The sequence below is a fragment of the Ammospiza caudacuta genome, chromosome 4, assembly GCF_027887145.1.
Source record: "Ammospiza caudacuta isolate bAmmCau1 chromosome 4, bAmmCau1.pri, whole genome shotgun sequence".
Lineage (NCBI taxonomy): Eukaryota > Metazoa > Chordata > Aves > Passeriformes > Passerellidae > Ammospiza > Ammospiza caudacuta.
Genome location: NC_080596.1, coordinates 51,857,366 through 51,884,866, shown reverse-complemented (window position 1 = coordinate 51,884,866; position 27,501 = coordinate 51,857,366). Strand labels below are relative to the sequence as shown.

At 35.4% G+C, this 27,501-nt stretch overlaps 1 protein-coding gene across 3 annotated transcripts in view; it reads right to left on the bottom strand.

Annotated features, from left to right (window-relative positions):
* FRYL (FRY like transcription coactivator) overlaps nt 1–27,501 on the bottom strand; it is a 162,660-nt gene that overhangs the window by 23,254 nt on the left and 111,905 nt on the right. For all 3 annotated transcript variants that reach the window (XM_058803962.1, XM_058803959.1, XM_058803960.1), the window contains 21 exons: nt 27,145–27,285; nt 25,963–26,131; nt 24,578–24,662; nt 22,731–22,843; nt 20,253–20,403; nt 19,815–19,918; nt 19,091–19,276; nt 17,173–17,377; nt 16,167–16,288; nt 15,508–15,698; nt 14,727–14,821; nt 13,006–13,613; nt 12,322–12,419; nt 11,176–11,346; nt 10,100–10,240; nt 7,825–8,022; nt 6,460–6,621; nt 6,095–6,169; nt 4,809–4,985; nt 1,960–2,163; nt 942–1,112 (listed from right to left, as the gene is read on the bottom strand). In XM_058803962.1, coding sequence (XP_058659945.1) covers nt 942–1,112; nt 1,960–2,163; nt 4,809–4,985; nt 6,095–6,169; nt 6,460–6,621; nt 7,825–8,022; nt 10,100–10,240; nt 11,176–11,346; nt 12,322–12,419; nt 13,006–13,613; nt 14,727–14,821; nt 15,508–15,698; nt 16,167–16,288; nt 17,173–17,377; nt 19,091–19,276; nt 19,815–19,918; nt 20,253–20,403; nt 22,731–22,843; nt 24,578–24,662; nt 25,963–26,131; nt 27,145–27,285 — 3,567 coding nt within the window. The remainder of the gene's footprint in view (nt 1–941; nt 1,113–1,959; nt 2,164–4,808; nt 4,986–6,094; nt 6,170–6,459; nt 6,622–7,824; nt 8,023–10,099; nt 10,241–11,175; nt 11,347–12,321; nt 12,420–13,005; nt 13,614–14,726; nt 14,822–15,507; nt 15,699–16,166; nt 16,289–17,172; nt 17,378–19,090; nt 19,277–19,814; nt 19,919–20,252; nt 20,404–22,730; nt 22,844–24,577; nt 24,663–25,962; nt 26,132–27,144; nt 27,286–27,501) is intronic.

Here is a 27,501-nt window from a genome sequence, read left to right as displayed (position 1 = left end):
AAGAGCAATTTTTCTAGTAGCAAACAGATAAACTAGAGCCAATAGAAACTTGAACTAGTCAGTAAATTGTTTGAACCAGGCTGGCTGAAGACTCATTCTTAAGTGTCAACAGTGCAATCACTGGTTAGACAAGTAAACATAGGAATGGCTTAATTTTCTGGAATACTCAATAAAATTTCATGCATAGTTAAAGATAGGATTGGCTAACACTATGCAAATAAAAATAAGATTGCTAGTAGCATAAATAATTTTAAATGAAGAGATAAGAAGTCCACCTAAACCAAGCCATTTAGAGAAAAATTGTAGCAGATGAGAGTTTGTTTTAAATTATGGGCGTCTTTTTAAATTTTAAATTATTCAAACATTTGAAAACACAATAAACTGAAGTACTCACAGATTTGCAGGCGGCCATTAGCTTGAAATCTGTCTCAGTCCACATGGGCCTTTCCAAAAAAGTATACCACTAGCATCTGTAGTCCTTACTAAAGGATTATTTAATGGAACCAACTGCTAACACAGCTGGCCTGAGGTTTTATTCCCATATAGCACCAATCACAACCCAAAGAAAGCAAAACAAAAAAGGGGGGGGACAGGGGAAGAAAAATAAAAAAGTATTGGAAAGAAAATGTTGCTCAAGAAGAATTTCAACCATATCAAGTAAAAGCATTTTGAATATTAGCCTGTTTCATTCTGCACCATGAAATGATCATGATCAGCCCTTCAAGAATATTTTTAACCTGTGGTGAGTTCCCTCAGTCCATCCAGGAAATCTCCATGCTGAGGGAACATTTTGTAAGAACATGCCAACAGGTTAGAAATATTAAAAGCAAATCAACTAATCAGTGTAACAGACGAAAATTCAGTTGAAAAGAAAGCCAAAGTTGCTACTAAAACTAGAAGGAGCTCAAATCAGCCATGCACCAGCCCACATTTCTCCCCACCTCAGGCAGCTGGTTGCTAGAGTTATCTAGAGAAGAAGCCTCCAAACTTGGGGTCTCAGTTCTGATTTGAAGCACCTCTTCTGTTCCCACACTGCTAGTGGAATCTTGAGACTGAAGTGATAAACCAGCATGATCTGACACTGTTTCATCCATGGCAGAATCACTGATTAACTAAGACAGAAAAGAAAGAAACAAAATTCTTCAAAGGAAACACAAATTTCAGGTAAAGAATACATTAGTTCTGAAATAGGTTGTTTCAGTATTATTAGCTATCTGAATATATTCACATGTGATGGATTTCACAGCTTTACACTAGAACTATTACAAAGCATCACATGCATTTCTGCAACATTTCACTTCGAAAAGAAGTTTTTCCGTTAAGGAAAATTATTTTCTTTCTTGTTTTAGAAGTTCTTTTTGCTAGACTGAAACGCTCGAAAAGCAGAGCATTTTGTTGGGAGCAACATTAATACAAACTTTGCCTAAAGTCCGAAAAGCAACATGCACATCAAGCTGCTCCCCATCAAGTCAACTTTTTCTTAATTTCGTTTATGTAATGCAGAGAGACTTTTGAGTGGCCACCATTCTTGATTTTCCTAAGTTATATGTACACAGGTTTCAAAATCCATAATTAATTTAGCAATTTCTGTGCTTAGACCTCCATATGACCACTTAATGCTCTTAATCTTATTTAGCATTTGGAGTGGTTTTTTGGTGTAGAAATCCACAAAGACACACACTTTATAAAAAATAGATGCAATTTTGCGCTTATATTTAAAAAAATGTAAGTGTAAAGACACTAAACAATTAAGAGCATTCTAAAATTATACATTATGTACCATCAATGTCATAAAGTAACTTTTTTCCTTCATTGATGCTGTTGTGAAAAAGAAGCTTAGCCACATTAACTTCGTTCCTTTACTATGTCACTTAGGCTGAATTGTGAGCCACACTTATCTATGACATGTGCTAGGGAAAGCTTAAGTTCTCGGATTTCTTCCACAGAAAAATAACCTACCATCTGTGAACGAGACAGTATCTGACTTGCAGTCAGTGCTGCTTCTTCTTCTGAAGACTCATCAGTATCCTCCTGGTTGGTCAAGTTCAAGCTGGGTGTGCTACCAGAGTACTGGCACTCCTGAAGGGACGGTGTGTCTCCTTTGTCAATGCTGTCAAGAGAGCGCCTGCGAACGCCCCAGTTGAAGTTGTCCATGCTTTCACCCTGGAATAGAAAAGCGTGCACACATCTGGTATGTACAAGTTTCAACATAATTTTAACTTAATACACAAATGAGACAGAGAAAATATGAGTACTGAATGAACAGAGTTTCATTCAGAGCATCATGAACAGAGTTTCAATCAGCCCTTTAGTTTTATTAAAATTTTAAGTACCTTGGTAAATGCTTGTAAATAAAATATATGGTAAAGGAAGTAGAAATATTTTGAATATCTTCTTGGAAAGTAACTCAATATGTAATCTAAAACTACATCAGTATTGATTTTATAATCTGACTAGTAAGTACAAACACATCACAGACAACAGATGAACAAGCCAGGGCACCAGGCTGCAACTTACCTGCAGCTCCTGGTTAGCAAAAAGGAAAACACATATAATTAGAAAGAACGAGGACAAACACTTAAAGATACTCTAGAGCCAGGGAAAAATGTTTTATTACATAGGATTTGCCAACAGTAAAAGACTGATTCAAGCTCTGGAAAAAAGCTTAATCAAAAAGCTAGTATTTAAAATAATGTCTCTTTCTAATGAGATTAAAAAAAAAACAACAAACTGACGACAAAACACTAAAATCAGCATGCTTATGATACATTTTCTCTAGCATAACATGTAAAGCAACTGTTCCAACAAACATTGATGAAGTTCTTTAACTAACACACATGAATCTATACTGACCACATCCAAGTGACAAAACACTATTAACAATAATTATATACAGGGTGTAGAAAAGATGATGTTGTCCCTAACTGTTTTACCAGCTACTTAGTGTCAGTTTTATGAAGTGCACCCTGAATACCAATACCCTGGATCCATGCTTGTGCATTTTCAAGCTGAGATATTTGAGTTTCAAATATCCATCATACTAAGTGGCATCCATATCTTAAAAACACTGTTATTTTAATTCACAAGTATAATAATGAGCTTTGATTTTCTCAAGCACTTCATCAACCTTTAACAATTCAGCTAAGTGATATGGAAAACCTGGTGAAGTTCACTTCACCCGTCTACAGTTACTGTAACACCACATCTAGCCCCAAACACGGCTCCAAAACTGCCTTAAGAGTATCTTGTGTGGTGACTTAAGAAATCACCATGACTCATTAAACATGCAAACTAAACATTTTGCAATCCCTTTCTCTCTTGGTGATTTCTTTTCCTCAAAAGAGGATGAAAAGTTATTGCAAAGCAAAATAATTTCAAGTACAACAATGTACTACTACTGTGGGCTGAAGCATTTAGGTTTAATCTGGATATTACTCAGATGTTAATGTAAAAGCCCCAGTTCATACTGCTGGCATTTAATTAATAGCAATAAAGAACATGCTATATTTTTGGTGAAAAAATAAGCCACAGCTCTTATACCAAGTGCATGATTTATATAATAACACCCTAAATCTGTGCTATCATATTAGTGTTTTTTGGGTTTTTTTTTTTATTTACTACAGCACTACATGCTGCATTCAGGCAAGTAATGAAGAAGAAACTGTCTTTTCTTAATTATGACCTGCCATTAAAATAGCACAGAAAGTGAAGTTAAAGGTTAACTTCATTTGGTAAAGTATTCAGCTTCTGCTATCCTATCTGTCAAGTCCTGTCTAGTGTTAAAATAAAGTTTAAATACTACTGAGACTCAATTCTGAACTTGTATTCAATACAGGAAATGGTGTCTGAATAGTGTGTGGTTACATCTATGCAATAGACCATAATGAGCCTGTACTTTTCCTAGAAGGTGCAAATTCTGGCTCAAGTTAAGCAATACACAGGAAGCAAGAGGAAAGCAAGATAAAACTAAAGAATTAGGGGGAAACCCTGTAAAGAGGTCTAGATAATAGGTAGATATTCTTAGTAACTTGTGGACTCATGACCAGCAAGGATATCCATTGCTATTTCAATAGTTTGCATAGACTGTAACAAAACCACTGCAAGAAACTACAGAACATTCTACTTTTTCCTTCCCAGTCCTTTTATAGTCATACTTTTAAGCTTCAGCAAATTCTGGTCTGAAGCATTTTATTGATCTGAAACAAGTAAGAGTTGTTAACAGAATCTTCACTATTTCTAAATGCTTAATTTTGTTTTACCTTCCCTCTCTCTTTTTGACAGGAGAAGTAGAGGAAATACAAGAACTTCAATATACCAGATATAATGTAAAAGTCAAAGCAAGCAATTATAGAGAGCAAGTCAATCATATATAATGAGATAGTGTATCATACAGTTTGTTACTTTGAAAGCCTTTCATCAAGGTCTCAAAATCCAGAAACATATCAGAAACAATAATTATGCCATTTTCTTAACACACTGTTCCATAATTAAGTTTTCTCCTGCGTGGTACCCAGGTGCTCATGCTGACATTGGCTTACACTGTCATATGACTTCACTTTCAGGTAAAGTCACTTAAATCCCTCCAAAAAAACCTCAACTCTTTCCTCCAAAACCAGCCAACAATTTGCAACAACTTAACCCTGCAAAGTTTTTGGCCCAGGTTTCTCTATCTAAACTCCACCATGTCATAAATTTTTCTGAATTGGATTAGCTAGTAGGGCTGCCAATTCCTTGGAAGTGCACCAACACAACCTTATTTTTAAAATGCTCTCAAATGGAAATACACAGAAGAAACCCCAAGGTCTCACCTCCGCATCTTCCAATTCAACATCTAAAAAGTCAAAGTCTTTAAAAACTCCAAATTGCTGTTCACTGGTATTGTCTTCTACAGCCACTTCCTCCTCTTGAATCACTTCTTCTGTTGCTGAAATTAGACTAGTTTGTTGATCTCCAACTTCCAAGTCTTCATTAGAAGAAAACACAACCTGCAGATATAGGTAAAAACAGAAGTAAGAACTTCCGATTTCTGTAACTCCAAAAGTCAGCTATCCTGCTTCCTGCCGTTTAGTGGAATTAGTGGCAGGCAGCGTGTCTACCCCTGTACTGGTAACACTTTGCTTCAAGACTAGTTGGATTTTAAACTACATCTTGAAATTAGTGGTACCGTTCTCTCCTTAATGTTACAAATATATAAATAGAGAGAAAAACATATCACCCAAACTTCATTTTCATAACCACAATATCAGTCAAATTTAAGAACAAAAGAATCCATCATAATAATCAGCCACATGACACAGACCACACCTACAAACTTCTGTGGAAGGACTGTACACCTTTAAAAGGGATCCAATACTGAGCTACTACTGTGGCCTTCACAAATGACAATATTCTGTTTATTTCCATACACTGTTTTTTAATATGTCCAGTTCCAGCTTTCAGGCATCTATTTTTATTTATTTTAGCTTCTTCCACTAGATTCAAGATCCTTCTCCCACCAATATTTTTCTCAGGTAAGAACTGTTACGCCACAATAAAAAAACTATGTTCCAGATGATAACCAAGGTAGGCTATCCACTTTGTTTTAAAAGTTGTCAATGTCATCACCACCATCAAGCATAGTATGCCAGTGGGGTTCTTTATAAAGAAGTAAAACCATCAACCTATTTTTAATCAACAGTTAAGACTATTGTTCCTATAAATAACCATGTTTCAAGGTATATGACCCATTGGTTATTTTCAATGGATTCTATGATATTTTCAATACAGCATCAACACCCTTGCAGTCCTCAGCTACTGCTACTCCTTTGCTCAAGAGCATCTGTAATGGACTAGGTAGAGAGGTAGTCAGAACAGGGGAGATCTAGTTCAATTCTCTTTTCTAGCCAAGACAACCATGCCCACTGGAGTCCTTGAGGACTAATAGTAATCCATTACTTTTGATTCTTCCTTTTAATCTTTCCATTGGATTTGTGAACTGCTGAACCAAAACTAGCTTGTCCAAATCCACTGTTCATAACTTCACCAACAACTAAAAATGCAATAGTATCCTGCTAGTTGAGTTCAAAAACCAAAACAAACCACCACCACCACTTACCGAAGGATTCTTGGGAAGACCAGAATCTGGACCGCACAGAGAAAGCACATTCATTAATTTCTCCCTAGTCCTTCTCTGAAAAATATACCAAAGAAAATCACATAGCACAGCAGCTCCTCGAGGTCCAGGTAAAAACAGAAAATTTTGCATATTCAACTAGTCATATTGCATATTGACATCTTCTAAAAACAATCTTAATTTTTTTTTACTTTTCACCAGTATCAGCTTTTAGTTTATGCTGTATTAATTTACTGTTTTGCTATGACACAATGCAGACTTCAAATAACACTTCAATGTATTTTTTTAATACATTCACAAACACACTGCCTCTAATATATGCATGAAGTGTTTGAGGCACAATATACCTGAGATGGCTGTGGTCTCTTCCAGCTGACAGGAACCAGTGCATTTGAATTGGAGCCTGATGAAGTTGAAGAAGTGCTCCGGGTCACAGCAATGACTTTTGGCTTCCCATTTCTACCAGCTGCACTGTGTTGATCACCATATTTATTCCCAATAATTGGAGTCTAGCAAAGACAACAAACAATTTATTAAAATTCAAATCTATATTAATAAAGACCACATATTTGACTTAAGAATTCAGCATTATATGAATTGTAGGAGGGTTGGTCTGTTTGTAAGCATTCTGTAAAACCCATGTCAAATCCACAGAGCCTTGGTTCACTGGGAAATACAAAGCTGAATACGTGTACCCTATGGAGCAAGGGCCATTCTGTCCACTTGTGTGGCTTTGAATTATGCACATTTTATGCGACAATCCAATTATATTTTTAAACACACTTTAAAATCAAATGTGTTTTAGGTTTAAAAGATGCAAAGCTTCTCTGTAGAATCATTCCCTGACATGAACAAATTTTCACAGACCAGAAACTTCACAAACACACACACACTTCTGAAAAAACTGATCAAATTCAACTCTTTTGACAGCAAATGCTAACCCAATGAACTCTGTGGGAATTTATCTTATCTTTCAATTATCCACATGCCCTGAAACTTCAGTAGTGAATGTACTTGCCAATTTATGTAATGTTCCTATGACATCTATATCTCCTATCATTATCTAGGGTTAGCTTCAACCGAGGGCTCTTACTCCTGATCACTTCTAAAGTTTCTACAATTTTCATGTCTCTACATTACACTGCAGTCACTTGGCCCTACTCCCCTTTTCAGATGTAGAAGGAGTATCATTGGTGGTAGGGGTGATATTTTTAGCCACAGGAGGTTTTTCTCCAACTGTATCCCTCTTACACTGAACTTCCTACATTTTGTATCCTATCCCCTCCTCTAAATTTCCTCCCCCTTCCCTAAATTCATGCCAAAACTGCAGTACAGGGATTTAATCCTCCCAGCCCTTGAATGCACATCCCTTCATTTGTTGAAAGCCTGGTGTGTTCAGCTGCAATGCGCAGCCAGCTGCATTGTCTGCTCTCTGACACAGATGAGATACCCTTGAGAATAACCTTACTGACTTTCAGTAATTCAATCTGCAAATATTCAAAAGGGGGAAAAGGCAAACAAACATCATAAAAGAATTTGAAATTTATCTTGTAGTATCACTCTCATTTACAAGTACATAAAACTTCAATCTCTGCCATTCTTAAAAACTGTACTTATTAAAAAACATATAAATGCAGAAGTCTAACAAAAAATAACACATGAGTTTGTAACAGCAAGTCATAAGTGCGTTGTCATCTAAATATAATAATTACCTCTGATATATCAAAATGAAAATCTAAGGTCTTCCCAGGTAGCTCCTTGGAGACATTATTAAAAATTTTTGTGAAAGAGATTTCTGGAGAGCCTATGTCACCTCCATAAGACTTTGGAATATCATTAGGCACAACAAGGCTTGCTGATCGAGACACCACCAGTTTTAAAATATTAAGGGCTTCCTTCCAATATGGACTCTGAAGAGAACATACACAAATCACACAACAATCCCTTCAACCAAGACAGCAATTTTTATGTACAGTAGCATTTTTTAAGAATCCCCAACCCAAAGCCTCTGATGTATTACCCATGGCTGAAGGGGCTAGCACAGGTGGGAAACCTCAGACCCTGAAGAGCCAGGAAAGCAGTGGCCATACCATGGAGCATGGTTAGGTCCAGCCAAGCAGGCTTAGCTCCAGCTCACTGGGCCAGCAACAACCACACCTCAGTCCATGTCCCTCCATCTCTGTAGTTACACCATGTTTTTTACCATTGTCTGAAACTGCCCTTTGTGACCCAGGAGACAGAAACTGAGAGTATTGAACTATCACTTAACTACAGTAACTGACAGTACTCAAATTAACAATTCCACTTCTGGCCATCTTCAATTATTTTACAGTTATGGAGAGAGTAAATGCAATTTGAAACAAGCAAAACTATTTCTTGAAATACCTGAGGAAATACAAAAGATTTTATTTAAGAAGTGAAAACATTTACAAAGTTATTAGTATCAAACCAATGGAGTGCTTAAAAAATGCTATGGAAAAAGTGTGAGAATATAAGAGGCAGAAGCAGAGTTAAGGGGACTTAAAAAAATTATTAAGACAATGTAAATAATTCAGTGGTTTCAATTACACACACTGTGAAGAATCAGAAGAGACAAAATAAAAGCAGCTTTGTGCAAGGATTAAGATTTACACTCCCAGAAATGCAAGGATTCTGCCTGAAACTTAAATATCCCAATTTTTGAAATTAGCATGATGTCTGCTTTTTTTTTTTTTAATTAGGAGGCCATATTTGTCTAAATATTATTTTATTGCAATTAAAATAAGTAAACACCCCTTTCAGTTCTCTAAGTAGTATATGTTTTATGCTTCTTAGCAGATAATGAGAGTCTTCACTAATCTCCTCCATTTCTATGTATCATAAGCATAAAAAAAAGGAGTCTCAAACTGGAACTGTCCTGTAGCAACTTAGATTTATTTACAGCCATTGTCACTGCAGAGGACTGAAAAGACCCAAAGCTTAGTAGAAAATTAAAACAAGACATGATAATTTATGATATTTCCTTTTGTCATTTACAGTAACACATTTTATTTTATCAAAAATATATTAAGACTCCCCTGGAATGTTTTTTCGCTAGCACCATCTTTTGATAGCTTACATCTAAGATTACATTCCATGGTACTGTGGGCTTGCTTCAGAGCAAGCTTGCTCAGAGAGGGGTTAGAGGTGAAGCAACAAGCCACCAGGCCATAGAAACTACAGCTAATGCTAATCATTTCATTGTGCCTAATGCACTCTGACAGGAGCACAGTATCTAAAGTACACATCCATCAATAACAAAACGTCCAGGGAACACGACTTTCCTGGTAATTATGATGAAACCATTTGACTGAAATACATTCACCAATAATGGAATTCAGAGAAAAAAGAAGAGAATGTTGTGCACTGAAATGGTTTTATGCTCCAGGCATTTTTATAAAATCTTTCAGTAAGATGCTAGACTTTCTTCTGTGTAATAGATTTTCAGTAAATTTGTGTTTCGAGTACAAAGGCTTAAATTACCTTGGGCAAAACACTGTGGTTCATCTTTTGGGGACTTTCTTTAATAAAAAATGTACTCAATTTTGTTAAGGTGCACCTTAAAGTTCCTCACAGATACATTACTGAGAGTGATTTAAATATTCATTTAACCGTGAAATTTTCTTTTTAAAACATATACACATAAATAAAACATTTGTCCAGCTTAGCAGTAAACATTTCCTTGTGTTTAAATAGCTGAAGGATCATCATCTCTAACTACATATGACAAGTTGCTTACATCTGTACATAGATGCACATTCACCCAGATAACATGTGCCACCAGATCCAAACCACACTGGACAAATACAAAATTTGGTGGATTAAGTACATAGGAAAAAAACCCCTATGGAATCTGACCACAAGCATCTTACTTATATCTGAAATAAATGACCCCCAAAATTCAAGTGTAATTTTGATACCATTTTGATAAAGAGCAGACAGGCTTTTACAGTTCTTCAGAGTACCTACCTGAACATATTTACCAATAACTTTTATGATTTCCAAATTAAACTGCTTCACTGGAGCTGTGGATAGGTCAATATGACTCAGAAGACTGTAAATGATCTGCAGCAAGGACTGTTGCATACTGGACAAGCCTTTCTCTAACAGCTAAAAGAAGGTTTTTAAAATACAAAATTTAATTAGGGTAGCAAAAAGTGAAAGCAAACATTAAAATACAGCTAACTTCTACACACATTTATTTTTCCCTTCAAGAAACTTAAATGTACCACTTCTTGTTTTTCAAACTTTTTGCTTTAGCACTAAAAACCAGTAATACAACAGCACAATTGTTTTTGTCCTAATTAATTTTTTCCCTGAATTTTGACATATTTTTAGCACAGATTGAAAGTACCTAATAGTAAAACACTTTTCACTAAATAAAAGTTCATAGTAATTCAAAGTCTTAAAACTGTATGAAAAACAATTACAGCAACACCTTAAGGAAGGTCAGTAAATGCAGTTTTACAAAAAAAAAAAAAATAAAGTCATTTGTAAGAATGAACAAATTTTTTTAAATGCCTCCATCAGTTTGAAGTGATACACTTCAAGGACAAGCTCTATAAGCTTTTCATACAAAGTACTTAACAGCTTTCCTGCATGAATGGCCAGCAGAATAATATACTGATGTTTATAATTTAAATTATCTTTTTCTACATTATGCACTACTTACAAATGAACTTTGCAATTAATTTTTAAAGTTGTGATAAAGACGTGTGTACCTGACTAAAGAAGGTCTCTTAAAATTTTAAATTAAGCTTATTTTGCTAAAGCCAGGACAGTGTATATTCATGTAGTATAGAATTTAAATATCTAATACCAAACACCATTCCAATAAAAGGAGATCTGTGATTAGAGGGATTCTAATTTCAAGGTACTTATAAATTACTGCATTCCAAAATGGCACCTTTTCTACATCCTAGAACATTTTAGTAATATTTTCCTGTTAGAGAAGATATGCTGTATTTCCCCCGATATTCAGAATCATGAGAAAATAGTAATTGGCAATGAACTGTCAACATGAGATACTTCCAGTAAAACCTTACCTCTGCAAGATAAGTTATGAGGTTAAATGTGGCATCTGAGAAAGAGTCATGCAAGTATCTACACACTACATTAATCCAGTTAGAACAGTCTCTGGAATAACTGTGTGTACTGTATAAACTCATCATATGAGCCAGATTTGCAAGAGTTGGTGACTTCTCCTCTGCACAAACCTGAAAAGCAAAACCATATTTAATTATATCAGAAGTAATTTTTTTAAATCCAAGCATTCCTGAGTCATTATGCACTTCTCCCTCTAAATTTCACTCTAAAATTTAATTACTAAGATTTCACTTCAGTTATTTTCTAGTAAGTGAAATCAAACCAATCACACAAGCCTGACCTACAGTTTCTGTTGAATTTTGGTCCTGTGGCATCCATGTTCCAAGTTTATTTATTTATGCACTTGGCATGATCAACCAATATCCCTCACTCAGGTAATACAAGTATTTAAGGGCAGCAGTGATTTCTGCACTTGCATCAGGCACATACTCTGAGTCAGCCTGTGTACAGCATTAGTGGTTTAGTGGCTCACAAGTCACAGCCTGAGCAGCCAGAGGTGTATGCCTGCAGCTCCTGTGCCACACAGCTCTCTGCTATTCCCCTTTCCACATTCTTCCTTAAAAGAAAGACTCTGCCAGGCCAGTGCAACACCATCCTGGCTAACAGCTGCTGTGCACCACGTACCTCTTTTATAGCCACTACAGTTCAGAAATATTTCAAGGTGCATTTTACTGTGTACAAGTAAAAGAAAGAACATACAACCTTTTCTTCTCTATCAGTAAGAAGCACTTTCTTCTTGTAAGAAAATTAGGAAGCATGCTTAAAATATGATTAGGTTGACATTCAAAATTACAAGTAGAAAAATCAGACAAGTAAGAAAAAGTAATTGATATCATTGGTAAGAAAATTTGTTCTTGAAATCTAAATTTTACACAATAAACTATAGAAACAAACTCAGGGGTTGATACAAGGTCCAGGTATATAAATTTGACTGGATCACATCTTTAAAATATGGCCTGTTATAGTTATGTGTATATTACTATTAGAATCACATCGAAGTATTACAAAAGGGACCCCAAAAAATAGAGAAACAGTGCTGGTATATATATCCTCCTGGATACTTCTCCAAGCATCATGTTACATACCTTTGCTATCCTGTCAGCTGTTTCTTTACAAAACTGAGTTGGGTTATCAAAATGTTGTATCAGATGAGGAAGTAGGCACAAGATGTTTAGGGGAAATCCTAAACAGATACATAAACAGAGTTATAGGAGTCCTTAAGGTTTTTAATGACTTAATTTAATGTGAAGCTAGCCAGTATTTAAAATTCCGACAGCATGACACATACTTTCACAGAGATATATAAATTATATACACACATATATTTACCTAAGCATGTATGTATAAACGATGTATATAGATATGTCTGTGTTAGGTATAAAAATGCATTATGAAAATAAAATCATCACTGGACCAATTAATCAAAACCACCATGAAACTGGATAGTTTTAGGCACTATGTCACATTGTTTCTAAAAATGTGTAAACAGGGCTATTTGAGCTAGTTAGCATAAGATAATGAAAAAAAAATACACAGCTCTTAAAACTCACTTGCAAACAACAGTCAATACATAAAGTTTACATGAAATCTTGCTCATGAGATAACCATAGCCTGTAATGTATTCCCACTATTTAGCAGTGTAATACAGACAGCTGCAGAAAGCATTTAACAGGAGTGTTTCTTTAAGGCAAAAGCACAATTACTACTGATTTTGACTCTACTTCATTCAATGAAAAGATAGATTTTTATCACATATTTACTAAAGGTACCTGCTAACTGAGAAGGATCCACCAAAGCATGCCGGGAAATTGTGATGAGTTTACTGAGGAGATGAACTGTCATTTCTTGTGTAGAGGCTGAAGTAAAGCCTTTCAGGAAAAGCTGCTGAAGGCCTGGAAAGTTATTCCATTTCAGTTTATTCTGCACCTCTTCTATCTTTTCCCGACTCTCTGATTTATCCAGAGGCATGTGAATAAGAAGCTTGTTGAGTAGCTTGAGAGCCAGCAGGTATTCATACTCATAATCTGACTCCAGCAACGAAGCTGCAATCCAAAATATAGTGGCCATCAAGTTGACAGGGTCAGTAGTGGGCTGCACATCATACATCCCTCCCTCTCTCAGGGAGGAAAGGCTTCTAGTCCTTGCCAAACTTCCACCATGATTTATCCTTCCATCCATTATATCCAGTGTGTTGCTCCGTCGCCGGTCGCCTCTCCGCTCGCTGATTAAATTCAGTCTCAAGGAATTACTCCTTGTGTTGCTGTAGTATCCCAAACAACTGCCACTATTCATGGGACTTGTGCTTAGATTTATCTGTCCAGTGCTTTTCCTATTAGCTGCATACTTGTTTCCCATTACAGAATCATGGTATGAGGTTCTAAAATAAAATCAGTATTACATATTGTTACATGCAAAATATTTTAATAACAAAGAATTTTAATAACAATGAAAAAGGGAAGGAGGGAAGGAGGAAAGAGAGAGAGGGAGAGGAAAGAGAGAAAAAGAGAAAGAGAGAGAGAAAGAGAGAAAGAAAGACAAAGAAAGAAAGAGAGAGAAAGAGAGAAGTTACACAAATCACATACACATGCAGCATACTCTGTTTCATCATCCTAAGAGTGTAATGCACATAAATACAGGATTTCTGTATCTATTATTAAAATATCCTTACAGCATTAAGACATCACTGCAGTATCCTGTTATCTTTTCTACCCAATCTTTTTGTTACAATCCCAGAATACCATAAAATTATAGTAAAATTGGAAAAATTAGCCCATAGCATGTAAAAGATTGTGTAAATGATGATCTAGCATCCCAACTTATTTAAAGATGTGATAAAAGTAGGGAAATGAATGAATTAATACAATTATTACCATGTATTTGTCTGAGGTATCTAACCTAGGAAACCAAACACCTTCCTATTCTGATACAGAGAAATTAAATGTATTCCTAGAAATCTCAGCATTTTCAAAATCTTTGCAAGGGAATCAAACAAATACAGAGATGTCTGTACATTTAGGCATTTTTTTTCAGTTTGATAAAAAGTCATCAAGGTAACCATTCAAACTGTAATGAGACACACAAATGACTCAGACTGTTCAGTTACGCTTTTTTATACATGGACAACAAACTTGAGGCCTAAGACAGACCACCATCTGCAGAGCATTTAAATTCAAGAAGGTTAAGAAGAACTGACAATATTTCAGAACTGAGCCATAAGAAACTTCTTGAATTCCATTTCTACAATATTAAATTGAACCCAAGAGGGTAAATCAGAAAGGCAATAAGATATTCCTTACAGGAAATCTAGATTCTTACAAGTTTTGCTTGAGGCAGAATGATAAAAACATACCAGAGCAAGCAATTTTGCTATATGGATGCAATTATTCTGCAAAGATGACAAGAAATTATTTAATTACATTTATAATACAAATTTTTAATAATTCAAATGTACAAAAATGCATAATAAAGATTGACTAATAAAAGAACTTACTGAGAAAGGGCAGAAAGCAGATCATAATGCTTCATGGTTTCAGCCAATGTATCAATAGCAGATTCTAAAGTCAAAAGCAGCTCTATGACGAAACCCTGGGGAAAGCCACAGGCCATTACAAATTATGCAATAGGCACAAGGAAGATCACAGAAAATCTACTAAGTAGTAATATAAAAATATAAAATCAGTAGCAGTAAACTAAATTATTTCATGCTTCAATTAGAACACAATCCTCACAAGACAGCTCAATTTAGCAGTATAGCTTCCAGACAAGAAAAAAACTTCAATTTATTTATAAGCATTTACTGAATTAATTCTAGTTTGCATTTTTTTAAGCATGGATTGAAGGATGAAGTCATTCAGACTTATTCTGCAGTATTAAAAGATTAGATACACTCTTAAGATGTACAATGACATGAAGCTGAATGATTGTTAACACTTTATGAGATAAAGCTCTTAAAAAAAGAAAACAAAAATAAGTAATTTCTTATATGGCTGATCTCAGTATTCTCTAACAATGAAAGAGGTGGTGTCTACAGTAAAGACATGTATCAAACTCTCTGAAAGAGCCTCTTGCTGTGGAAGAGAATGTGAACAACTTTTCCTCAGCTAATTAGGTGAAATTCAGGAAGTGTCATGATCAAAACTTTCATATTTGAAACACTTAAAAATAAAAAAAAAAACTGAAAAAAACAATGCTTTTAAATTTTGCTAATAATGCACACACATCATTTAGACAGACTTAGTTTTCTAATAAAGTGGGAGCAAAATTTCAAATACCTGAGCTTCTTCTCCTGCATCTCCAACAGTTTCTACTAGTCTGGAGAGAACATCAGAAAGTGTAGATGGAGTGAGAGGCTGCTTCAGAGCCCTGAAAATCTGAAAGGACCTCCCAGCATAATGGCGAGAGGAGCACGACAGAGCAGTTTGCAAAGCAACTTCACTGAGACGATGTTCCAATTGATATCCTCCTATGAAGGGAAATAAATAGCCAAGCAATGCTTTATAAAAAACCAAATCCACTTGAGTTTACTGAAGAGTAAATTGCCACAGTCATTCCCAAATTTAAAATATTCTCACATCCTCTACATTTTTCTCAAGAAGTATTAGTCTCAAAAATCTTTACAGGAATATAAACATGTATTCCAAATACTTAATGCTAGAGAGACTCGTAGATAATAAAACATTTATGATTAGAATATTAACTGTTCACAATAAATTAATAAGATGGTTTATCCCATTCCTAAAAGACTATATTTAAATCTGTCATAACAGAAACATGAGCTGAAGTGAGCAATACACAAGAAAACTATTATTTAGAAGCAGTAATTTCCTACAGTGATTTCATAGATAACCTATGCATTTACATGTTTTAAAAAGTATTTATTTAGTTCACAGTCTTGTATATTTGATCATGTATGGTCTGTTTGCTAACATACCTGAGCTAGACTGTTTAAATATAGATACAACATGCTTTAAAAACACAGTTAACTGTTCAGCACTCTTTATATTAGGGTTCTTGGCTGAAACATCTTCATGATTCCAAAGTGGGCCTCTTTTTCTAAAAAATACAAAAATAGAGTAAACAGAATATAAAATACAGCCTTTGTCCTTAATATTATTTAAATGAAATTTAAACCTTAAGGTTAATTGCAAAAGAATCTACTACGTACCACATTAAAAAAAACCATCTAGAAGCACAGGCACGAATTGGAAGGAATTTTGACAACTGACCAATATTACACAATATACAAGAAGTTAAGACAAAGTGAAAAGCAGTGTATCAGTTCCAACTGAAATAACTGAGTAAGAAGATGGAAGAGATGCTATAGTACATAACAGATGCAATAGATGGAAGGTATAGTTACAGTATAATAAATAGTACTCTAAGAAAGAGCCAGTACAACTACCACCATTATGCACTTCCTAACTTCCTTTCTTCCCAATTCCTTTCCAGTGATATGCCACACAATTATAAATTTAGGCTGAGGTAAAGAAAAAGTATCAAAGCATGGAGGAACAGGTAGGATTTCAGATTAACATTATCTTCAAAGTTTAATATAAACTATCATACAAACTGCACAACTGTGGATGATTTTACCAATGTCCTGTGCAACAAATTCATCATTTTTGAATAGCCAGCTCTCTACTACTAGCTAATCCCTGAACTGCACAGAAATCTTCAGGTCTCTAATAATCTCAATGTGTTCCTGCCCTAATTCAGTATAAAACATGGCAAAATACTTTTAAACAGAGAGGACTTGAAAGGATGGTCAAAATTCTCTGAAAGTGTTGGAAAGTTAGAGCTTTTCATATGTGTATCACATGAAAACATTTACTGGTGATAAAACAGAGACAGAATTAGAAAACATGATGCTAAATAGTGAGAGGTTTGCCATTTTTCCACAAAATATGTCTCAACAAAAATAAAAATTGAAATCTTACCTTGAGGTAATAAATTCTATAAGAGTTTTCACTTTTTCATCCTGCTCTACTGAAATGTCAACCTCATTGAGGATTGTGGTTTGCAGTTGAGAAATGGCAGCACTTGTATTTCCTAAACTGATGCTAGAAGAGGTAGAACTTGAACTAAGCCCTGAGTCTGTCATTGGGGAGGGCTGGTAATCAGGTATAAAATCATGAACACCTGCTGAAATTGAAACAAGATGATTATGCACTTTTAAGCTGACAGTTAATATTAAATATAGAAAAGGAAAAAATAGCCCTCTAAAAAGATCAATAACTTAGTAAATGTAATGAGAATACTTAGAAGAGAATAAATTAATGGATGCAATAATTTCAATGAAATCAACAAGTCTCATACATGCAAATTCTTCACATGACTTATATGAACTTTAATTGGGAACTGCTAGATCCCTTTTTAAAACCCCTCTATTATCCTTGATTTTGTACCAATAGTATCAGAGCTCATCAGCTTCTGAGGCATCTCAACTTAATTAACAAAATTATACAGACTATTTCTTACTAATGATCTGGTTTTTTTGGTAAAACCCAGTCCCACTGAATCTGACAGTACTTGAAATCAGTGAACATTGAGTATTACCTAGTGAATGGACTCTGAGCAGAGCCCCTGTGGCTGCACAAAGTTTCTCTGAAGTTAGCTTAATCTTGTGGCCAGAAGATTTTTCTCCTCCATATAAAGAATCATGTGACAATAAAATACAACTGCAGTGACTGCTCACATTGCCCTTCCATCCATCCATGAAGGGCTGAGGGAAAGTAAACTACCAAGGAAAACTGGCAGGCCCTTTGACTGGAGCACTTGTACTTAAATAAGCTTAAGACTCACTAATCCACCACAGATTTTCACTATAGAACCACAGAGTTTTGACTGGGGTATTTGAGCTTAGTCAGCTCAAATAAAATTAAAAATTAGCTTGTCCAACCTTGGGCTAGGCGTTCATACCTGTAAACACCTTATCCTAGTCCCCAGCTGGAAATGTTTGATGCTGACTTTATTCTAGTTTCTATCAAACATCTTTGTTTTATTGTGTCCAGTTTAGACAGTTTATCCAAGCCCTTAAAGATTAGGAAGGGAATGGTTTGTACATGCCACTGTGTAGATGCACCATTAAAGTTCTGCTGAACAGATTCCTATAAAATAATCCTTCCACTATACACAGTGGAATTTAATTCCTCATTGCGACAAAAAACCAAATTCACAAATCAGACAACTACTTCTGCTAAGTAATAAAACCCTTGCTGATGTGATCAAAAGAGAACAAACAACTGTATGGCAATATGCTGCCACCTACTGAAATAATATGAAATACTAAATTTAAAAAACCCACAAAGAACTATTTTAATAGAAACTACAATACAGTCTCACCATCAAAATATTCCCTTCATAAAGAGGTACATAGAAATATAAAGTATACTGTATAATTTAAATATTGTAAAGTTAAAGGGAATATTAAAAAGTCCTATCTCAAAAAATATTCTGATAGGCAATAAAGAATGCAATCACAGCTGACAAAACTTGGAAATTTTAACTTGCTATAAACAAGTAAGAGATGTATCTTCTTGGTTTTTATTTTCAAAGGCATCATGAAAACAGCTGTATTAAAGTTCCAAAACACAGATCTCCCTCTTTGATTTCCACTACTATTCCTCATACAACTGTGCTCCCAACTCTGACGACTGAGCACAAAGTGCCAATGAGAACTCCATTCATTTTGACTTCATTAAAATCCAAAGAAATTTTAATGCCAAGGCCTCAGGAAAATATTTGCAAGAAATGTGCAAGAAAAACAACAGAAATCTGATTAATGCCTGTAAGAAACAGGTATTATAATTTCCCATGTCATTTTAACAAGCAACACGTAATAACTGAAAAGCATACCTGTGAAAGTGTAATCTAAATGGGTAGTTTGTTTCACAGTAAGCACCCTAGACTCGTTGAACTCTCTGTTTCTGAGTAGGACAGAAGCAACAGACTGGACATTACTGCCAGAGCCCATCACTATCAGTAGATGCAAAAGTAGTCGTTTACAATGCTCATAGACTTCAGAGTGACCGTGGTCAAAACCTAACACAAAAGGAAAACAGAGAGGCTTTATGATACTCAAAGGGCACATTGAATTACATTATTTAAAAAACAGCAGTATTCAAATTGGTCTGCTATACTTTACCAAGTAACAGATATAGAATTCTCTAAACAATATTTTTTCAGTGTTTCAATAGAGAAAAAAAAAGCATATAGTTTAACAAACTGTATGTTGATCAGATTAAAATATATCTGATAATCCCATGGAAGGTTAAAGTACAAAGTCATTTTAAGTAAGAAGAATTTTAAGTAAGAACTTCATTTGTGCTCCGTATGAAAATTACCACACTTAAAAACAGAAAGCAAAATATTGAATTTTACTGTCTTCTACAAGAGGTAAAAGCTTCTAAACAAAGTGCCCTAAAACAACACTAAAAAATCTACATTTTAGTAATTAAGCTGAAAGACATTTAATTGAATTTTTAAAAATACTGTAAATATTATCAAATTAATGGGATTTCAGTACAATGGTAAAAAATTCCTCAAGTTACTGTAAGTATTTCTGTAAGAAGTTAGTTACCTATAAAAATCGCATGAAGCAAAAGATGCAAGTATCCTCCCCACTCCACCTTTACACTGTGGTCAACTATCAAATCAGTCAAAAGAATCACTGCTATATTGCATCTAAAACAAAAAAAATAGAATGTTAGAAGAATGTAACAGGAACTTTACAAAGAGCTGCAAAGAGCTTAATATGCTTCTAACTTGTATTCTTCAGTCTATAAACATTCACAAAGCTGTGTTATAAGGCAAAAGATGAAGGCTCATAATAAAAATAGAAACACTTTAATCCTCCAGATTAAAAGTTTGAGTAATCTTAAATTGCTAGACCTGTGAGAAAACCCACAGAAAACAAATGTATTGTTAACTGCCCTTTAATCTGCTGTCTTCAAATGACTGTATTTGTGCAACACAAATAAAAACAAAAAACTGCCACTGGCATTGCCAAAACAGCTACCTGTGAAGTGACATGCCCGGAGGAGAAGTTTCAGGCAAGTAATCCACCAGTGGTGACCAGCAACCTCCAGAAGGTGGGAAAGGGAGAGGCTCTCCTTGATTGTGCTCCATCACCTTCAACCGCCAGTTGGAATAGAGAGGCATTGAATCACCTAACACAACAGAAAATTAAACCAGAAATATATTTACAATGCATATTTCTGTATGTTACAGCCTTCTGAAGAAATATTTTTAAATTCTTGAAAGGTTGAGATCTAGGAGAGGGGAAGGGAAGCCAGCTGTAAACAGTAGTAGTTGGACACAGTGTTTTGAAAGAAGTATTATTTCTTTTAGTATAAGGATGATTCTACAGAAGTTGCACACATAACAGAGTAAGATGTTTTTGAATAGGTTCATAAAACTTATGATAAAAGGCAGTGATCTGATGACATTTCCTTGAATTTCAAACCTCATGCCAGATAGGGAGTTAATTAAGGTTGGGCCCTACGATTTAACTGAACTCATCTTGAAGAGTGTTTAATTATAGGCTATGGAAGTATTCATCAAGAGCACATCTTTATAGGTCTCACAGCAAAACCCCACCACTGCTATCTACCAGATAATGCTGGCCTGATCCATGGGTAACTTGGAAGTTGACACTTTTAAAACAGCATAGCCCAACCCTATTGATTGATAAAAGTTACTGCTCAGAAAATTTGTAAATTTGTCAAGAAAGCACAGAAAGACATTTAGTTTTTTTATTTAGTAAGCTTCAAAAGTGCAAGAAAAACTTCACCTGTTTGGTATGAGAGTATACTGTGTTAACACACCCAGAATGCTTTACTGGTTTAAAAGTTGTTTTGGACTTCAGAACTGTCAGTCAAGACTAGAAACAAGAAAATTGCCTCAACAGTTCTATGTTTCAGTGATTCTACCAGCTCTGTTTGGAAGTATAGCTGCAGAAGTTTCAGATGTTCACACATGTATCAGCTCATTATCACCTTCTTCACTGGAAGTGACAAACTCCTTACTGATGGAATTTGGGAAATATCATCAAGATACTCAGTGCTGCTATCACAAACAGCAAACAAATCCAAAACTGACTGCAGCTGTGATTCTGGATAATGCCTATCCATGGAGTAATAAACATTCTGGCTGACCAGAAGCCACTAACCTGTTACTGACCCGAATTTTAGGAGATTTTGCATTAGTATGTCCAGCCCTTACAACAATATCTGTAGAGGACATTAGGTTTCACCTCCTTAACAGTGGCAGTAAGAACTACATAGTCACTCTAATCTTCACATTGTGCAAAGAATCAGTCACTGAAGAGTGCATCAGAAGATCCTAATGAACTCTTGTTGCTTCAATACAGCATGGACAGGACAGGTTCCATACTGACATCTAAAGCTCAAAATGCACAAGTTCACCTCCTGTTGTTCAGTCATACAAGAAAATTAAGGAAAAAGCAGTGTTGCACTGTGTGCTGTAACACACCCCAAGTACTTAACTGGTAGTAAAATCAATGGTCAATAAAAAATTGAGTGAAACCTAAGTCTGTGGGACCACTTCCACGACTGAAATATATCTGATTATCCCATGCAGGGTGAAGTACAAAGTCATTCAAATTTCTAACAACCTGTTAGCTGAAACAAGAGTTTCAGTGAAACAACTCTTCTGACCAAGCACACAGAACCCCCTAATGTAACACATCATTTACTGTCTGACCACTGTCCTCATTTTTGCCTGATTACACCACCTGTTTTGCTTTCCATAGCATTGCCATGGCGATTTGTATCTTAGGCATTGGTGCAAAAGTAGCCACAGTTAATAAGCCTCTGTTAAGGAAATCTTTACAAATGCATAATGGAGTTTCAGAAGAAATTTTTACCTCTTTCAATACCTCTGCATCTCAGTGGAAAAAAAAACAACAACATAGATCACAAAAAATAACCCAAGACATGTTTTCAGAACAATCTTGGAAATTAGATGTACACAGAGAACTTTTTTCCCTGCTATATTTTCCTTTGCTATGGATTTAAAAATGTTTAGTATACTTTTTTTTTTAATAAGTCAAGGAATGCTATCCTTTAAAAGAACAATTACTTGCAATTTTTTTTCTTTTTTTTAAAAACTTCTATTCCATCACCTTTTTTTAAATCTCATCTTCATACTGCTCATCTCTGTTTCTTGTGCCTAACTGTCGAAGGAAATAGAGTAAAACCATTTCATTCAGGAAGATGTTCACAACTCATTCAAGAGGATAACAGAAAGAACAAAGCATTCTTCCTTGAATATTTTATTGCAGTCAAACGTATGCTAGACTTCAATAGAAGTAATAAGATGGAGGAAGATAAAAAAACCCTTGATATTTAATAAGTTCATGCAAAAAACATTGATAATGCTCATTTCTTTATGTTCCACAACCTTCAGCAGAAACATTGACTTGTGAAAATTCTGTGTGCTATTCATAGAAATATTTTAAAATAAAGATTATTACTTTTTTCCTCTTCATATGATCCTCCAGAGCTGCTGCTGTAGCGAGATTCCAGTCTGTGGTGCTGGCGGTTCAGGTTGCTGTTCAACCCACTGTAGATGTCTAGGTGTGCGTAGCTGTGGGTGCAAATAAAGCAGAATTAGTAACTGACATTCTGTGACAAACACTAATCAGGGTCTTTCAGGAAAACTGTATTTCAGCAAAACTCCTTTACAAAAGAAAATTCATCTTACAATCAACATGATGCCAAAGCACCTCAGCCATGTAAGACATACCTTCTCAAGTAACACCAGATAAGGAGATTCAAAGAGATTATCCACTATAAATTGTATTTCTGTTCCATCATTTTCACTAACATTTAAGCCCATTTAAATAATTGTTACCATTTTACATAAGTTCTTCTCACTCTAGACCAAAATAAGGAAATCCATGTGATCTGACAGAGACATATGCATGTATACACACACAGTGTCCAAGCTCCTACCTTGCTAATCTGATTAAACTATAAAAAAATCAGATAAATTAGAGTGCTAAAAGCACCATTTCCAAGCTGTTTCTATACTTCTCTCCTCCTGGCAAGTCCAAGATGTACAGGGTACATCTTATCAAGAAGCATACACCCTGGGCAGGTTTAAGACAACCCTACAGTATATGCCAAAACTCACAGAGACTTTCAAAACTGCCTTCATTACTTTACAAGTTTCTTCAGCTTGAGCCTCCATTGCAGTCAAGTCCTTGTCTGTGCCTTGCTAGGCTGAATTGTGAATGACACCTTGCATTCCAGGTTTCTGTGATTTACTATCATACAGCTCACCCCAATTTAATTTAAGTATTGGGGTTGCCTCTCCCAATATATTTACTATTCTAATTATATTGACATAATTATCCTAGAGAAGGAAAGAAAGTGTCCAACTGGGAAGTTATATCAGAACTGTAATTATTAAAGCTCTCAAACAAGTTGTCAGAAACTCATTTACAAATTTATGACATCGTTGCTACTCGACAGTAATGGCAGACGTGCACACTTTGCTCATGCTAATAATTACAGAGCCTCCACTCCCTCTTCACTTGAAGGTTAGCTATCCATATTAACACAAAATGACAGCATGCCCACACTCAGTTACTGCTGAGCTCCAACTACACAGCCTAAGTCTACATCAACTGTTTGCTTTCCACCAGCCTCACAGTGTCTGCCAAGTTTCTCCAAAAGATTATGTTTAAATAGCTCAAAAATTAGGGAGGGAGAAATTTGTTTTAAAGTTAGCTGTAAAGTATCTTGACACAGATACCAGGCATCCAAATACCCTAGTTAGGGAAAATAAACTAGCAACACATAGGCAGTGTTCATTTCCAGTGAGGTAATAATCTGCAAGTCATAAAATCACATAATTACTTGGATTGGAAGGGACCTTAAAGATCATTTGGTTCCAACCCCCCTTCCACCAGACCAGGTTGCTCAGAGCTCTATCCAGCTTGGCCTTGAACATTTCCAGAGATGGGGCATCCACTTTCCTGGGCAATATGTTCCAGTGTCTCACCAACCCCACCTCACAGTCCAATTGCCCTCATGTGAACATACACAGTCCAGTGTAACAGTAGTTATTTCAGGCACCACCAACAATGTAACTGTAAGCATTACAATGCCTGACCTGGACTGGAGTTCAAATTGCAATTGAGGCTGCTAGTTAATACCAAATAGTATTCCAGTTCTGTTGACATGCATGCCACTACATGGAATGTAATCCCTGCAATGAAGACATACCTGGAGCTGCTGAGATGGGAGTATTTAAAAGTACCTAGAAGGAATTCCTGTAATTCAATTAGTAACAGCTCTTGGAGGAGATACTTACTTCTCTTCAATACTGTCTTTCATGTGTTTACTGTCAGGATTGCCATCTGTGGGAGCCACCATTGTATTGCTACTAGAAGTGGTACCTGTGAATTATGGACAAGGAAAAAGGTTGGTCAAAAAAAAGGAAAAGTAGTCTTAAGCACTACAAGATCACCCTTATTTACTGGCCCTTGCCCAGTAAATCATATAATCAGGTTTATTCTACAGCAACTGGCACAAATACAAACTGAGTCATACTTTCACATGAAATAAAGGATTGTGAGCTGCTACCATAATTTCACTAACCAGAAAAAAAAATATCTATTCCAGGAATCTCTAACTCTTCAATGTAAATTAAGTAGAAAGTTTTTAAAGCAGTATCTAGAGACCTATTTCCTTTTTTCCTGTATTATACACCTCACGGTAATCTGCAAAATGTAGTTGGACTTTGTTAGCCAGTTAATTCAAACCACAAACTCATTAAGGATTAAAACCTAATAGCCTGTGGTGAAGCTTTTAACAATTCTCTTTAAGGAGAAATTTGCAAGCATCACATTGAACTGACAGCCCCAGCTGGAAGCAATTTTGTACCCTTCCATCCTTTGCAATTCTAAATTACATTAACTGCAAGAGCCCCAGATTTTTTTATGCATTTTTTAAACACTTCCAAGAACAAGTGCCAATGCATCCACCTTGTGATCCACATAACACCATGTGATAAGTCCAGGCTGCTTCATAGTATGGACAAATTTTCAGCACAAAAGTTAAGGCCTTGCTTAGATTCTCTCCCCACATCTCTGTCTTTTGCAGCTCAATTTGACAGATGGAAACTGCACCAAACCAAGACTGCTCTTCCCCACATTTCTCAGCATGTTCTTGGATTGAAGTATGAGGTAGACACTTTGATATGTTCAGCACTTTGAGGGGTTTTTGATGATTGGTCTATTGTTAACAATTTCCAGATAAATTTTCCTAAGTAAGTGCACTTAAATCTTGAAACAAGTCCTGTGGATGCAGTTTGTGTCTGTAACAGAACTTCAAATGCAATGACTTAGATGGATTTAAAATTATATACATTTTCCCTATGGTTTTACTGACTAAACATCAAAGTCATATAGTGAGGGTAAACAGTGCAAGGTCTCTGAACACAGATGAAGTCTGATGCACACATTAAGACAAACCCATCCCTTGTGAACCTATCAGATGTTCTTCAGTAACAACTCTGGGTACACCAAAATCTGCAGATACTGTAAAACAAACTTTTAACCTGTTTTTTAGAAACAGAACCTCACACTCCTACAGAATACTGACAAAATCCAGTCCAGTGGCATAACTGATTGACAGCAGCATGTTTATAATTATCAATAATAACAGCTGAAATGAGTGAAGTCAGTAAATGCTTACCTGAAGTGACAGAGGGGATTTTGTAACTGGATGTAATGCGGTAATATGGTGGATTATCCATATGGGTGACTCCTGAACTGACAGGATCCGTGAGCTGAAGTTCACTCACCAGCTCTTCTAGTAGTTGCATTGTTTTGTCTCTACCCAAATAAACAATGACTTTCTTTACCTGCAATAAAAATATATATATATATTTATATGAAAATATTTGAATACCACAACTTGTTAGAATCAGTATCTACCTGCACTACAAGCAACGATACATGAAACTTACTCCCGTTCTAAAAGCACCCTAAGTTGCTTTCCTAGCAACAGCAGGAAGCATGGGGAATATATCACAACAGTAAGAAAGCAAATCTTCAGAGTTCCAGTCTTCTGACAATAAAGTTTGAAAGTATGCTTCTGAAAATCATTTAAGCAAAAGATTTTCTTACAAAGGTTTTAGCAGCACCTGAGACCAACACTGGAATGAATGTATTCTGATACAATTTCTTTTTGATATTTCACAGTTCTGTTCCATACTATTTCTTTTCCTGCATATTATCATATTTTTCTTCATGCTATCCTGCAGTGCTCTCACATCCATTTTCACATAAAATAAAATTGGTTTTGAGGGTGCTTGGGATGGTTTGTGGGGTTTTCTTGTATAAAACTGGTCCTGAAAGAATGATGCTCTGCAGGGTGTAACTGGTGCTTTATTTTCCTGTATTATCTGTCTGCTTTGCAGGAATATACTAAATAATCGCATGAGAAAAAAATTTTTCAGTGTGTACTTTTAATAAAATTAATCCAAGTTTACCTATCAAACTCTGAAGATTACTTTTTATGACAAAAGAAAATAACATGATAAGACACATGTAGAATCTTAGTAACTTTTTAACATTTTTTATTATTTAATCACTTAATAATATCCATGGTCTTCATATAGTCTCCTACAATCATTCAATGAATGACAAATTAATTAATTTAATTGATTCTGTAATTTTGACATAGATGTCCAAAGTAATGCAAACAAAAGAACTGAATTTGATTTGTTCATAGTATTAGTGGTCATAAAATACAGGGTGGAGATTTTGATACTATAAATCCAAGCTCACATTTTTATTTGGTGATCCTTGCTGCCAAACATACTAATTTTTAAAATATCAATAAGCACCAATGAGAGATCTGTCACATACTCACATAAGGCAAAAGGCTGGGTTCACTGTTCACTCCACAAATACTGATCAAGAAGTGCAAAATTATTTTCAGATTCTTTGGCCAGCTGTCTGCCAAAGTAGTCCAGACGTTTTCTATCTCCGACCAAGCCACTTCATCACCATACTAGAAAACAAAATAAATGTATGTCCTGAAAACTTCATCAGAAAACACTGTACTCAGAAACTATCTGTACTGATCAAGTGAAACAGCTCTAGAAGAAAGAGACACAAATCTTGTAGGAAACTGTTGCCTTTTTAATGTTCTGGAATGATGCTTTCATGTGTATTTTAAAAAACGTTCTCTGGAAATACCTTTTCTTCTATAGATTTACCTATATAA